Source organism: Antechinus flavipes, chromosome 2 (genome assembly GCF_016432865.1).
Source record: "Antechinus flavipes isolate AdamAnt ecotype Samford, QLD, Australia chromosome 2, AdamAnt_v2, whole genome shotgun sequence".
NCBI lineage: Eukaryota > Metazoa > Chordata > Mammalia > Dasyuromorphia > Dasyuridae > Antechinus > Antechinus flavipes.
In genome coordinates, this window is record NC_067399.1 from 506,137,371 (window position 1) to 506,152,908 (window position 15,538).

The 15,538-nt window shown below is 38.3% G+C and overlaps 1 protein-coding gene and 1 long non-coding RNA gene across 3 annotated transcripts in view; one reads left to right on the forward strand and one right to left on the reverse strand.

Moving 5' to 3' along the window:
- Positions 1-15,538, reverse strand: part of VAV2 (vav guanine nucleotide exchange factor 2) — a 446,728-nt gene that overhangs the window by 344,288 nt on the left and 86,902 nt on the right. For both annotated transcript variants that reach the window (XM_051980290.1, XM_051980289.1), the window contains exon 2: positions 7,910-8,026. In XM_051980290.1, the coding sequence (XP_051836250.1) occupies positions 7,910-8,026 (117 nt within the window). The remainder of the gene's footprint in view (positions 1-7,909; positions 8,027-15,538) is intronic.
- LOC127550960 (uncharacterized) overlaps positions 3,006-15,538 on the forward strand; it is a 38,642-nt gene continuing 26,109 nt past the window's right edge. Inside the window, exons 1-2 of the long non-coding RNA XR_007950979.1 lie at positions 3,006-3,437; positions 4,993-5,249. This is a non-coding gene — a long non-coding RNA (uncharacterized LOC127550960). The remainder of the gene's footprint in view (positions 3,438-4,992; positions 5,250-15,538) is intronic.

A 15,538-nucleotide genomic window follows, 5' to 3' on the forward strand; every position in this document is an offset into this window, starting at 1 on the left:
CTTCTGAATCCAATTCTTCCTGTGCAACAAGAGAACTGTTCAGTGCTGCACACATATATTGTATCTAGGATATACTGTGACATATTTAACATGTATAGGACTGCTTGCCATCTGGGGGAGGGAGTGAAAAGAGGGAGGGGAAAAGTCGGAACAGAAGTGAGTGCAAGGGATAATGTTGTAAAAAATTACCCTGGCATGGGTTCTGTCAATAAAAAGTTATAATTATTAAAAAAAAAGAATATAAATGTATACTGTTTATAACAAGTGACCTTCCCTATAATCTGTTTCAATCACCAGGTTCCATCACCCAATCAAAAAGCATTCATTACAAACTTTCTTTTATTATACTAGTCACTGGAAACAAAAATAAACAAATAAATACCGTAACCCCTGTCCTCAAGAAGCCTACATTCTAGTGGGGAAGATAACATATATGTAAAAATAAAAACAATCCAGCATTTAAGCATCCTATGAGACAATCCTACCCTATCTGGACTGATACACTGCATAGTTCAAATGAATCTATAAGATTGGGGAAAGGAGAGAGGAGAAGGATTGGAACCCAATCAATTAAAAGCTGCTCCCAAAGAGTTAATCACGAGTCAGCAAAGTCTAGCACTGTCCCTATCCAGTGCCTCTTGGAAAGCACTGAACCTTGCATCTGTAATCCAGTAATAATTTTCAATCCACAACTCTGCATTATCCATCTCCACCTCCTCCAGCCTTAGGGAGTGAAGGGGAGGAGGGAAGAGTCTGCCATAGTGAAGTGAAACAAGAACAGAGAGCACTAACAAGCTCAGCAGAGATCCACTATCTCTACAATCTGGACAATGAATCAATACCTCACTGCCCTAACAGTATAAAAGAGCTGGATATAACATTTCCAGAGAGTACATGTGAGCAAGGCCAATCTTCTTCATAGGGAAGGAACTACTGACATCCAGAAATGGAAAACACACAAGTTTTACTCACAGTCATCTTCATCTAATATTGGAAGCAAAGGAAAGAAGAATACAAATAATTCAAAGTCAGACATAATCCCCAAAATGTAATTTGGGGGAGGGCAGTTTTCATACTTATACTCAAAACAGGGATCATGGAATTTGAGAAATTGCCTTAGATCAGTCTATCAGTCAATAAACATTTATTAAGTATCTTCTATATGTACAAGGCACTAGGTTAAGTGCTGAGGATACAAAAAGAAAAAAAAGTCCTGGCTTTCAGAGAGATTACAATCCAATTTCAAATGAATTAATGCAGCTACACAGGAGAGAAATGACGGGGAACAAAGTCCCTATCTTTTGAATTAACTTTTTTAGGAGTCTTCCTTGCACAAGAGCTTACATGATTCTATTATCTTAATGCACATAGTAGGTATTCAACAGTTATTGAAATGAAAAGAAACTGGAAAACATCCTCACACAGAGACAAACCCAAAATCCAGAATAATGAAAAACATCACCCTAAGAGCAACCAACTCTTTTCCCCAATGCCGTATCACCACTGCCTTCTTGACTAAAATCTACCTAGTAGGAAGAGAATTAAGCACGCTGATTAAAGAAGACAGATGAGAATTCCAAAAGATTTTTAGGAGTTGTCTGCTTACAAAAAGTAGAAGTGGAGGAGGTGAAGAATCTGAAGAACCACAAGGGACAATTAATACTTCGTTGCTTTAATGTCACTTTTTAATGATCAAGTATGTTAATATTCAAGTCAATAGTTTGGAAGGTGTTCCTCCTTTTCTTTTCCACAGTCAACCAGGTAGACTGCTATTTTTAGCTTTCAAATATCTCAAAGAATTTTCCCTATGTATCAATGGATAATTAATAATCCGTGTTCCACAAGGAAGGGGATCTTGACCCTTACTTGCCCCAGCAACCCAGAGAAGTGGGCAACTGTCACAGACACAAGAATGGGGCTGCCTATTCAATTATGATAGGAGACTGAGAGCAGATTCTGTTCTCCAGCCAATCAGGTTTCCAATGGAGACTGGCTCTCTGTTTTAGCTACCTAAGCAACAGAGGCTTCACAATGGAACCAGTCTGTTATTTTCACTGTCCACCTGTCTCTCAATCCCCAGGCAAACCCCATTCCTGGAGTTGCTTCCATTTACTACATTGGCCCCAGATCTCACAAATCTTAAAAAGACAAAAAAAAAAAAAGGGAAAAAAGGGGGCCCTAGCCATTCAATAGGCAGTCCCTCTGGTACATATAAATGATCTACAGAGGCTTCTCTGACTGCTGGGACTTCTGCTTTCAGGAAGGCCAGTAACAGAGTTTCCTGTGCGGATAAATGCCTTAGCTGAAACATCTGTTTGTAACTTCTGCACCTGTTCTAACATACTTACAGAGCCACCCAAATGAAAAGGGAGGAGTGGGAGGAAGGGGTGGAGGAGGAGAATATTCCCAGGTACTTAAATCTTTCTCCCCTCCCTTTTAAAAAGATAATTTAAAAATCTGTGTGAAATTATAATTATATTTTCTTTTCAATTTTTTCTAGACCTGATTTTGTTTTGAACTGGTTCCTTTAGAATTTTAGATCATCAGATCATAGAGGTCAACTAGTCCTACGAAGGTCCAGAAAACAAGTGACTAGCCAGAGATCATGCAGTAAGTTAGGGACAAAATTACAGCTGGGGACAAAACTAGAAGATGAACTTGGTTTGGTGGATGGCATGGAAATTTCCACTTACCCACAAAACACCCTTGTTACTTTTCCAAACCACTATAACCAAGGTTTATCTGCTTTGAGGGGAAAGTGGGATTGGATTGGATAATCTCTAAATTAGTAATATAAGAATCCTCTCCCAGAACCCACATAGCTTGAATTTATAATAATTTTCTTCTTTTATTCATAAGAAAAGCACTCATCTCAAAAGTATAACCTATCTAGAGGTAGATGAAGAGCCAATAGAGTTTTTAAAAATCAGGCCAACTTGCTGGTTTTTTATTCTTAACCAGACAGGAATCTAGGCAAGTAAGGAACTGACCTGAATCTTTTCTTTATGGGGAAAGAAGGAGGTGAAGAGAAAGCTTACAGAATGACCTGGAACCTCAGTATCTACCCTGTTCTGTGGTCTTTAATTCATATATTACAGGGGAACAATTAAGGTCAGCATATAAAGAATATAATTTTATTTTTCCTGGGATTTTTTGATTTTCAAAAAGGGTCTTCTTTCAAAGAAATCAAAAGGTACTAACAACATCACTACCTAAGAACTCAACGACAACTTCTCCATTGAAAAGGGGTCACAGCAATTCTCTTCATTTCCCACCACACACACACACACACACACACACCCTTAAGCCTCACAATTGGCATCCTTGCAGCTTCTCATTGGAAGTGCTAACCACAGATTGAAAAACACACAGAAACTTGACCAAACAAACATCAAGAAGACAGAAAGTCGGATTTGGGAGCTGCTTATTGCCAGAAGGTTAGTGGTGGGTGGTGAAATATTTCAGATTTTATTTCTTTCAATGGTAACGGAACTGGGCCTCAGATTTACTGCCATGTTATTGTTCATTAACTCTTAGGATCATAGGATCTAGAGCTGGAAAAGCCCTTCAAGAGCATCTAGTGCAACCTCTTCATTTTATAAGTGAGGAAGGAAATAACAGACAAGTGAGGGTACATGGTTTCTCCAAGATTAATAAGTAAGAATTAGTTAATTAAGAGTGAAATCTGGTTTTCACACGCAGGTTCTCTGACTTCAAATCCAGTGAAGACATTTTCCCCTTATGCTAAATTAACTCTTAGATTTGCAGTGCAGATTTCACATATGTCTGCATTCATGTAAGAAGAGAGATTACAATGGGAGATATTTGGGCTAAAAATATAAGAGAGCTTTCTTGTGCAATAGCACAACAGAATTTTATTACCAACTCAGACAGTAAAACTGGGTTTTTGAGGGGCACAAGGAAATGTCATCATAATTTATATAGCATTTACCACAGTCCAGGCCCTGTATCAAGCTCTTTACAAATATCTCATCTGATCTTTGCAACAGTCCTGGGAAGTAGGTGCCATTATTATTCCATTTTACAAATGGGGAAACTGAGACAAATGGCAGCTAAGTGATTGCCCAGGGTCATACAGCTAATAAGTGTCCAAGATTGAAAAATATCATAACTCTAGGCCCTCTACTTGCTGCCTCAACAACAAAGAGAACCGGATTCAACACTGGAGGACCTGGGTTCAAATCTCAATTCTGTTACTTATATTGTCTCAGTTCTTTCCTCTGGGCCTCAGTTTCCTCACCTGTAAAAAGGAGAGAAGTAGGATTCACAATTCTGAATCCTGTGGAAAGAGGCTGGATTTGAAATCAGAAGAGTTGGATTCAAATTCTGTCTCTGTTATTTACTATCCTTAAACAAGGACCCTCATTTATAAAAACAAGAGGAATGAGCTAGAAATGTCCTCCAACATCCTTTCAATTCTGAATTTATGATCCCATGCACTTTTTGGGACAGTTTTGCTAGAGTCCATGTAGAGATGAGGAGAATGGATGGGTGACATGGCTAATTAAGTCCTTTCTAGCCTTGGAATCTTGTCAAAACCCATTGATCAGTTCTATCCCTGGAATAAACAGAAATTTGCCGTCACTTGTAGCAGTTTTCCTTCCCATCAGGACATCTTGGGAACAAGAGTACATGAGATACGCATGCAGCCATCAACCACACAGGGCGGAGCTCACTCAGGCTGCACTGAAATCCTCACCAATGCCAGAACCAAATCATTGCAAATTATTGAAAATGAGTAACTAACATTTGCAAACCTCTTAGCCACACAGTTGGCTGGTCATAGGATGAGACTTTAATCCATATTTATGTACATCTTACATCATTACATTTGGCTGCAACAAATTCAAAACAAAATGAAATTATATACTGTACACTCTGAATGTTAACTGCAGGCCAAAAAATGTACTTGGCTGAGGTTTTCTGCCTTCTCAGTATAGTTATTCTAAATAATAAGGGGTTTTTTTTCAGGCCTTTTCTCCAAAGCAGACATAACCTCCTGCTGGTGACATTGCATGACAGACCCGCCATTTGCTACCACAAAGAGGAAAGTTGAGTGGGGAGGTCCAAATCTGTTTTAAATCAAGACTATTTGTGATGATGAGAACCGGTTGTGGAAAATAGGGGAAGCATGATTCTGTTCAACATGCAGTCTGGTGCAGCTCCCAACAGATGTGCAGATGAGGACCCAGCACATTCACACCTCCCTCCTAAGGTCAGCCACTGAGGTAAGCGGCTTCCACCTACACAGCAATTCCATTCCACCAACATGGACTGTTGTTATAGCTCTTGCTGCTGTTAGTTGTGTCCAGCTCTTCATGACCCCATTTGGGGTTTTCTTGGCAAAGATACTGGAGTGGTTTGCCATTTCCTTTTGCAGCTCATTTTTTGGATGAGGTAACCGAGGTAAATGGGTTAAGCGACATGTCCAGGGTCACACAGCTAGGAAGTGACCAAAGGCAGATTTGAACTCAATAAAAAGTCTTTTGACTCCAGGCTTAACGCTCACTTTGTCACTTAGCATTTACTGATGAAACACCAGCTCTAAGCAGGGACCTAAGCTCAGCACTGAGGGTACAGGGATGAAATAAGCCCAGTGCCTTCTCTCAAACAGCTCACAAGCTGTTAGGATAATAAAACAGACACATAAATATAATACAAGAACTTAGGAAATGTTCAAAGTAATGGGAAAATAAGGAGGGGGGCATTATAAGATTGTAGATTGAGAGCTGGAAGGGGCTTCAGAGGTATAGAAAGATTAATTGGCTTGCTCATAGCCATAGTGCTAATAAGTATCAGAATCAGAATTTAAGCCCAGATCCTTCACTTAAACTTCATATTTATGCACTACACCAAGCTATCTCCTCACGCAGAGACAAGGGCAGAGGCATCAAGGAAAATTTTATGGCAAAAATGAGTCCTGAATTGGGACTCAAAGAAAAAAGAGGCTTTCAATAATTGGAAAAGTAGAGGCCCGTCCCTTCAGGCATGGAGGCAATATGCATCAAAGAAGAAAGGTCAGAGAAGATGAGATGAGGTAGGGAAATGGTGTCTAGCCCATTGGCTAACATATACAATTTATGAAAGGAAGTCATAGCAGATAGGCTTGAAAAGGTAAGTTGAGACCAAATCAGGGAGGGCTTTGAATAACAAAGTGAAGAATTTTTATTCAGTAAGAAATCCTAAACTATTGAAGGAAGAGAGAGCTAGGTTCCACCTAAGAAATAATTTTCAAGAGTTAGGAGTTTAAACACTGAATTGGGCTCCCATGATGTGCTTGATGCGTCAATGCTAGGGTCCTTGCAGACTATTAATAGATTTGTTTGATAGGATGGTTTGAACTAATATCTATGCTGCTAAGATGCTGAGAAGCATTCTAATAGGAATTCTCTCTTCATATTGGTATTGCAACATTCATACTTGCAAATAACAAAAATCCTCTTGCATTTCATAAATCACATATTCATAAAGCATATTCCCTCAAAAAGGCTAGTCCCTGATAATGGCCTAAAAGTAAATTAGGCAATAAATATCTTATAATATTTCCATCAGCCAGTGGAAATTCACTCTTCAGGTAATGAGAAAAGTGGGTGCTTTCTTACAGTGGGTGGCTCAGAGCTTGAGAAAATGTAAAGTAAATGCATAGATTCTTAAGAGTGCCAAGCAACTTACAAACACCTGAATTACAGGCAGCATAAAAACTTGTTCTGTGCTTGAAGATTCCAGACCCAGGATCCATCAAGGAGCTATTACAATCCTGATACCATCAATTTAAAATGAGAAATATCAACCATGCCATGTTTTCCAATGATGCCTAAGCTTTTCTATAACTTCACACTCACTATGAACTTCCAAATCAGTTTCCTGTCTCCTAATCATTTTCCTTCTGCTAATGGCAAAAACATCTGAAGAACAGCTCTGGAAATCAGTGTTTCAAAAGAACTAAAATATTGTGCATCTAGTTCTACTTAATCCTCAAGCCATCTCAGTAATGTTGACCCTGACAAGAAGCTTACGGTCTAATTGAGAAGACATCATATGGACGTACAAATGTACAAACATATAGAGAGAGAAGATGGAAAGTAATCTTAAGAGTGGAAGGCTGTAACAACTGGAAGGATCAAGAAAGGCCTGTTGGAGAAGTAGGGCTTGATCTGAGTCTTGAAGGAAGTCAGATCTGAGATTGGAATAAATGTCCTTCCCTTTTTTTCTTACATACCACCAGTTGTCAATAAAACCCTAAATTTCAACTGAAAGCCACCAGGATCAAATTTACAAAACCCTATCATTGCGTATGCATAGCCTCATTCTAAATTATTATATTAAACTATGCTTTCTTTTAAAAAATAAATTGTTAGTGTTGTTTTGATAACACAGATACTTTACAACAAACACTTTACGGAGTATGTTACCTGAAAAAAAATTAGATTATCAATTAACAGGAAAGAGGGATGCACTGCGACTTTAACAATAAAGGATTAACATTAACCAATGTAATTAATCAGTTTTGTTGCCTCTCCATGATGAATTTGTTGACATCATCACAGTCAGTATATATTGTTTTGGGGGCTCTTTCTTCCCTCTTTATGCCTCCATAGAAGTCTTCTTATGTACTCTGATTTAAAACATGCTTTCTTATTTTCACTAGTATTTCAACGATTTGACCTCTGAATCGTTCTGCAACATAATCTAATCTACACCTGTCAAACACCTGAGGCATAGGGAAAACAAGCTGTGCTTTTGTTTTAGAGTTTCCCAAACCATGTCTTTGTTTTAGAGTTGTCCAAACTTGCTATGTTTATTCAGTTCACCTTCTGTGATTCTCTGACAGCCATCAGTTTGGCATGAGCCAGCAGAGCTGTTAACCATGGATAAAAACAAAGCTTACCTTCCCAAAATCTCGGACATCAAACAGGTCAAAAGGATCGAACAGCTCACTGTTCCGCAACCCAAACTTATCATGGCAGACTTTCAAGAAGGTTCGAATGTTCTTCAGACACAAAAACTAAGAGAGAAAGAAAAGAACTGAAATTTAGTTCCTGCAAGTATCATTAAAATAGTATTGGATTCACAATGAATAGATACATTATTTCAAATACTAATCCACACTGAATGAAAGTAAAGTATGTTATTTAGTCTTTCTTTTCTCAAAATTAAGCTCAGTGCTATGCCATAGATGAAATTGTTCCCATTCAAAGGAAGCCTTCCACAGGTTTAATACAAAAGGCTGTAACCATAATACCATCATTAACAACAAAATTATATTGTCAGCAAGGTCACTCACATTCCTTCCAAATAAATACACGGCTATAAAATTCCTAAACTATTTAAATATGCTGAAAAACCAACAGCCAAGATCTATCATTCATTACAATAAAATGGAAAGGAAGTTGGTGAACCCCAATTGCATACAGGATCTTTGGGGAAGATCCTAGCCAGTGGTCCTCAAACTTTTGTCCTCAATATCTTTATCCTATTAAAAATGATTGAGGATCTGTCCAAAGAGTTTTTGCTTATGTGGTTTATAGTTATAGATACTGATCACATTAAAAATAAAAACTAATTATGAATTTGTAGATTCTCTGAAAGGATTTCAAAGATTCCCAGGATCCTCTGGACCAGACTTTGAGAACCACTGTACCTAGGCCATCAGAGGAAGGCAACCAGGGTGGGAGTTCCAAAGGCTATTTGCCTAGGAGAATGAGTCATGGAGAATTTCTCTTTAATCTCAAATTTACTCCCAAGATAGGATGAATGGGAATGGCAGAGAAGACCAAGCATCTTATATGAACATGAAACCATATCACAAAGAAGTTACCTTTAAAAAAAATTGTTTTAAGTTAAAAAGCTATTCATGTGTGAATTACAAAGAAAGAAAAGAGACCATCTAGTTGGGCAAGTCCACCATCAGGAAGTGTTAAGGATAGTTTCCTTCAATTTTTGTAAGAATCCAGCAATATACCACACCAAACAAGCAAATCAGCTTTGAAAGCTACAGGTTGATTTTTTTTTTTAAAGCAAACTGTCCATAACAGAACCATCCAATGTTACATACAATCCTCTTTATCCTACTATGCATAAGTCAATGGTTATACCAAATGATATTTGATTTGAGAATAAATGTAATAGAAAGAAAATGTAAAGAAAAAAATAATAGCACACAGAGATGAGATTCAAGCAATATGGTCCATGAGAGTTCTAGGAGTTTCTTGGAGAAGGTTCGAGAAATATAGTTCCCTCTTTGCTTATTCTTTCTAGCTTAAGGAGGAACTAGGCTCTCCAAACACTCACATCAGGGACTGACTCCAAGGCACAATTCCACAGTTACATATTCACGTGGATGTAGCCTCTGTCCTCTCAGCTCATGTCAACTGTTCATGAAGGCCCAATATGTCTCTTTTGCTTTTTATCCCTTCCTTTAAAGCTGCAATCCAGCAACAGAGCTCCAGAGTCAAATTTTCTGGCTTAACTCTTAATTGCTAGTTTGAAATAAATCTCTGCGCTATAGAAGTGAAAGCTGTCACTACCATCCCTGAACCTTCAGCAGCTACAATCCATTGAAGGGAGTAAACAACAGCAAAACCCACTATCACCAAGAGTGAAGAGTTCTTCCTTTAATTTAATAAGGGTTTGTTGATTTGACTTTACATTTCCCATTCTCAATAGTATAGGAATAGAAATCCTCAAAATCAGAGTCTTCATATGCTTGGGGTAGACACCCCCCTAATAACTGACCTACTGCTATGAGACTGATAAAACCATCTTGGCAAAATGGGCTAAACCACACAGAGTGTGGTCACTGTGTATGCTGCAGTTTCTTTGGAACCACAGGTGAAAGTTGGATGACAGGGAGATACTCTGAAAAGGGCTTGGCAAGCCCTCCCACCAGAGGTGTGAATGGAGAGTTCAGGGAGGGCTGATACCTCTTCTAAATAGTGGAGGCTACACTTTGTAGTGGCCAGAAACTGGACACTTAGTGGATGCCCATCAATTGGAGAATGGCTGGGTAAATTGTAGTATATGAATGTTATGGAATATTATTGTTCTGTAAGGAATGACCAGCAAGATAAATACAGAGAGGCTTGGAGAGACTTACATGAATTGATGCTGAGTGAAATGAGCAGAACCAGGAGATCATTATCTACCTCAACAATGGTACTATTTGAGGATGTATTCTGATGGAAGTGGATCTCTTCAACAAAGAGACCTAACTCAGTTTCAATTGATCAAGGATGGAAGAAGCAGCTACACCCAAAGAAAGAACACTGGGAAATGAATGTAAATTATTTGCATTTTTGTTTTTCTTCCCAGGTTATTTTTACCTTCTGAATACAATTCTCCCTGTGCAACAAGAGAACTGTTCAGTTCTGCAAACATATATTGTATCTAGGATATATTGTACCCTATTCAACATGTAAAGGACTGCTTGCCATCTGGGGGAGGGGGTGGAGGGAGGGAGGGGAAAAATCGGAACAGAAATGAGTGCAAGGGATAATGCTGTAAAAAATTACCCTGGCATGGATTCTGTCAATAAAAAGTTATTATTAAAAAAAAAAAAAAAAAAAAAAGAAATGACCAACAAGATGACTTCAGAAAGGCCTAAAGAGACTTACATGAACTGATGCTGAGTGAAATGACAGAACCAGGAGATCATTATATACTTCAACAACAATACTATATGATGATCAGTTCTGATGGACGTGGCCCTCTTCAACAATGAGATGAAACAAATCAGTTCCAATAGAATAGTAATGAATTGAACCAGCTACACCCAGAGAAAGAACTCAGGGAAATGAGTGTGAACCACTACATAGAATTCCCAATCCCTCTACTTTTGTCCATCTGCATTTTTGATTCCTTCACAGGTTAATTGTACATTATTTCAAAGTCCGATTCTTCTTGTGCAGCAAAATAATTGTATGGACATGTATACATATATTGTATTTCACATATACTTTAACATATTTAACATGTATTGGTCTACCTGCCATGGGGGGAAGGGAGAAGGGAAAAAATTGGAACAAAAGGTTTGGCAATTGTCAATGCTGAAAAATTATCCATGCATATATTTTGTAAATAAAAAGCTATAATAAAATAAAACAAAAAGTTTTAGCCTACTAAAAAACAAATAAATAAATGGTGGAGACTAAAATAATGCTTATGGAATTTATTGAATATATTATCTCCCTAGAAAGCTCCTTAAAGGCAGGGACCTTGTCTTACATTTGTATCCTGGAATATACACCATAGTGCCTCAGTATAGAGTAGGTATATAATAAATATGTACTAAATTAATGAGATCCATGGCCATGAATAAATGTAAATTTGGTAGAAATCTGAGGGGAAGGAAGAACCATAGGAACGTGTTATATATAGCAAGGTTTTGGTTCTGAATCTAGAAAACCTGCATTCAAATCCCATTTCTGATGTTCATTATCTATGTGATCTTGGATAAGTTATAATTACTTGGACTTCAAGTTTCTTCATCTATAAAATGAATGAATTGAACAAAGGGAATCTATGATCCTATGAGAATTCCAACTCTGGACAGAATGAGGCTCAGCTAGACTCAACTCAGCTTTAGTCAAGACACAAGAACTTTTCAGAGGCCCCAAGGAATCAGTTGTTTGGATAAAGGGAGAGAAGAAACAGCTTGACAAATAGAAGGGGAAAGATTTGGGGATAAAGAAATGATGATTACTTAAGACTGAGCAAAGGAAGGAAGAGGACCAAAGCACAGAGCTTTGCAATAGAAGAGGATGACCTTGAATCTGATCTATAATACAAGGAAAGCCACTATATGTCTTGAAGGATGAACATTAATCAACACAGCAACATCTAACTTCTCCCTCCCTCCTGTTTACTTGGAAGCTCCATTGGCCTTCTGCAGAGTAATATGCCACTGCTTTGAGCCCATCCCTCATCTCAAATTTCCACTAAGCATTTATTTTAATTCTTCCTCAACCTCCAATTTTCAGAGTTAATTATACAGGTTTTAACCATAATTACACCCAGAAAGTTCCAGGTTTCTTTTCATAGCCCGAAATGAGGGAAGCCTTTCTTTTAGTTGCCTACAAAGCATCTGTCTTGTCTTCTTGTTCTTTCAACTCAACAAAGGTGTTTTCAACCTTAAGTTCTCGACTCATCCAGAAAGTCTTTTCCCTGAAATCCAAGCTCAACTCACCCAGATGAGTCTCTATAAAATTTCACTGAGCTCTCCAAAAGTACTTACTCCTGAAAGTTACTTTAATAAAATAGGAGCCAGACTTGGGAGGGGGAAGGGTGGGACAGGCAGGAAAGCAAATGATGCAACATTTAGCAGCATGGCACAGTGGACAGAGTTGAAGACATAAAGCCTACAAGACTAATGGTCTAACCTTACTTCTGATGCTTATTAGCTGTGTGACCAAGAGCAAATTACTCAACTTCTCTGAACCTCAGTTTCTTGAACTGTAAAATTAGTTTGTACTACATGACCCCTAAACCCCTTTCAACTCTTAATCCCATGATTCTGAATGTGGGCCCTCACTTATACCAGGCTTCACTTTTGTGAACAAGTAAGACCGTAGAATGCTAAATGTCAAAACACAGAGCTGGAAGGAATCTTAGAGCACAGAGGAATGGCACAGCTCAAAATATTGCAACATAGAATGTTAGAGATGGAAGGGACATCAGCAGTTATGTCTTTCAACCTACTCATTTTGTCAGTGAGAAAACTGAGGCCCCAAATGAAAAAAGTAATTTGTCCGTATTATATGGATATAAGCAGAGGAGCAAGATTTGCGACAAGGCCATTCAGTAATTCAGCAAATATTTATACAACCTTCAGTGTGCAGAACACTGCAACATAGCAAAGAAACCAATAGGACACACTGCCTGCCCTCCAATATATTAATGCAATAACCAATAATTGAGCACTTATAGGAGCCAGGAACTATGCAAAGTGTTGAAAATACAAAGAAAAGCAAAACACAAGTTCCTCAAGGAACTTACATTCTAAAAAGGAAGGCTACATGTGGACAATTAATAGAGTAGAAGAAGATACTTTGAGAGGGAAGGCATTTGTCGCTGGGGGACCTAGAAAGGCCTCCTGGAGGAAATGAGACAAGAACTGAGTGTCACAGAACACAGAAGAAATTAAGAGGCAAAGGGGAAGAGGGTAAGGCTCACTGGTGGAAGATGAAGTGTCCTATTCCAGGACATAGTCTTAGAATCAAAAGATAAGAGGTTAAAACAAAAACAATGATCGCTATAATACAAAATACCACATGATAAGTATGCACATATAAAAAGACAGGCCAGTGCTTGAGGTTCAAAGAAGAGATCTAGACTTTCTGGAAGTGGTATTTGAATTGAAATTTAAAAGGTGGGTAGAAAATTAACCAATGACAAAAGTAAAGAAGGACATTCTGGGCAAAGACACAGAGACGACCCATTACAAGATAGATGTTAATAGAATATGGATGGAACATAGAATACAGAGAATAAATAAATAATATGATATAAAGTTGCAAAGGTAAGATGACTTTAGACAGTGAACGTAGGGCCTTAAAAGCTAAGAAAAGTCAGAAATTCATCCTCAGTTTCTCAGTTCCCAGTTCTGAATTCTGGCTATACTACATCATATTTATTCTAGTTTTAAAGAGTGGGAAATCCTTCATCACAGTGGTCTGTCTTATCATAGAGCATTTTGGAGATAAAAGAGATTTTAGGAGCTGTTTAGTTCAACCCTTATATTTTAAAGAAGAGGAAACAGAAACCCAGAGAAATGAAATGACTTAAACATAATCATACTAAAATTAGTGTAAGTAAAACAAAGGTCCTTCCCTATCCTAGTGCTATTTTTTGCTACCAATGCCCTTAGCTATAATCACAGACTTCTACCATGCCAAGAAAGGAGCTTAGGCAGAATAGAGACTAAATTCAATGTCTCTTCTTCATACTTGCTATTCCTCTTTACCACTGTGCCTGAAAAAACAGAATCATTGTGACTTGAAATCAATTCTAGATTATTTATCTGGGGCTTGGGGAAATATAAATTAATTAAATTTATGAATATTTCAAGCAACCCAACCTTTCATGGCATCATTATAGTTTAAGTCTAATTTCCTTCTTTATTCCCTACTTGCCCAACATCAAAAACTAGGGGCTATGAGAGAAAAAGGAAGATATATACAGAATACACAAGCTAGCTATTCTGTTCTTGAACAATTCCTGAGAAAGAAATCTGAATTTGGAGTTAGGGAAAATGGTTTCCAATCATGGCTTTACTATTTATTAACCATATGAACTTGGTGTAATCAGTTCCCTCAGTTTCCTTTAGGACCTTAATTTTCCCCACCCAAAGAATGGGAACAATATTTAGATCATGTACCTCAACAGGTTGTGAAGCGGGTGCTTTGTGAGTGGCTAAACAAATGTATACTATTATTAGCACATCTGCTTCAATCTAGGATTTATGTTGATGAATGCATCAGTAACCATATGAATCTTCCGTTTCAATAGTGGAGCAGTTAAGAGGTGCCCGCAGTTAAGGCAGAGCTCCCTGAAAGCAACATAAATCAAGAGAGTTTCCTGACCTGCTCTTACACTCACTTGGGACCCTGAGAGGGATGCAGGCTGTCCTAGCTCTTGGCTTCCACTCCAGGGTAGTTAAATAAGGGTTGACACCTCCCCTGAACAATTCCACCATTCATCCCCTCCTTCAATGACGTGGGTGTTGAGTATTCTGGGATCTGAGAATGTCAGGCTCTTCTCTCCTGGCCATTAATCAGACACTTTAGATCGAATCAGCTTGAAATAAGATTAGTAAAGGGGCACAAACTGGATCCACAGACTCTCCCATCTATTTTCCCAATCCTGGCTGAACAAAACAGACATCTCTCTCCCTCCCTTTCCAGAGTCTTTTGTCACTCGGCTTTCAGAAAGCCCTGGGGTGGATAGGATATATGAGAGAAAGATGCCGAAGCCAAAACAATGGCATAGAAACCAGTCCACATCATCTCAAAATAAAACCACAAGCAAAGGTTTCATTTCTAGAACTACAGTTGTTTCCATTTCAGCCCCTCCTCTCCGGAGGAAAATAGACCTGTTTAGTCTTTTCTTTGGAAAACAAATGGTAGTCATTAGCTTTCCTTAAACAGCTGCTCTACGGTGTGGACATTACACTCTAGTGTTTCTGGGTTATATCATAGGATTGGAAAAGACCTCGAGGTCACCCAGTCCAAACCCTTCATTTTATAAATTTGGAAACTAAAGCTCAAGGAGATTATATGGACTTCATAGAATCATAGGAGCACTGATTTGGAACTAAAAAGAACTTCAGAGGTCACTGATCCTAAACCTCTCATTTTATAGATTAGGAAACCGAGGCACGGAAAAGTAAGTTGCTCAGGGTTACACAGTAAGTCTCCGAGATACAATTTGAATCCAGGTTTTCCTTATTTCAAGTCTAGCGCTCTGTCTGCTACATTATGCTGCCTCACAATTTTCTAGCTCTTTCCACTGCACCATGTTG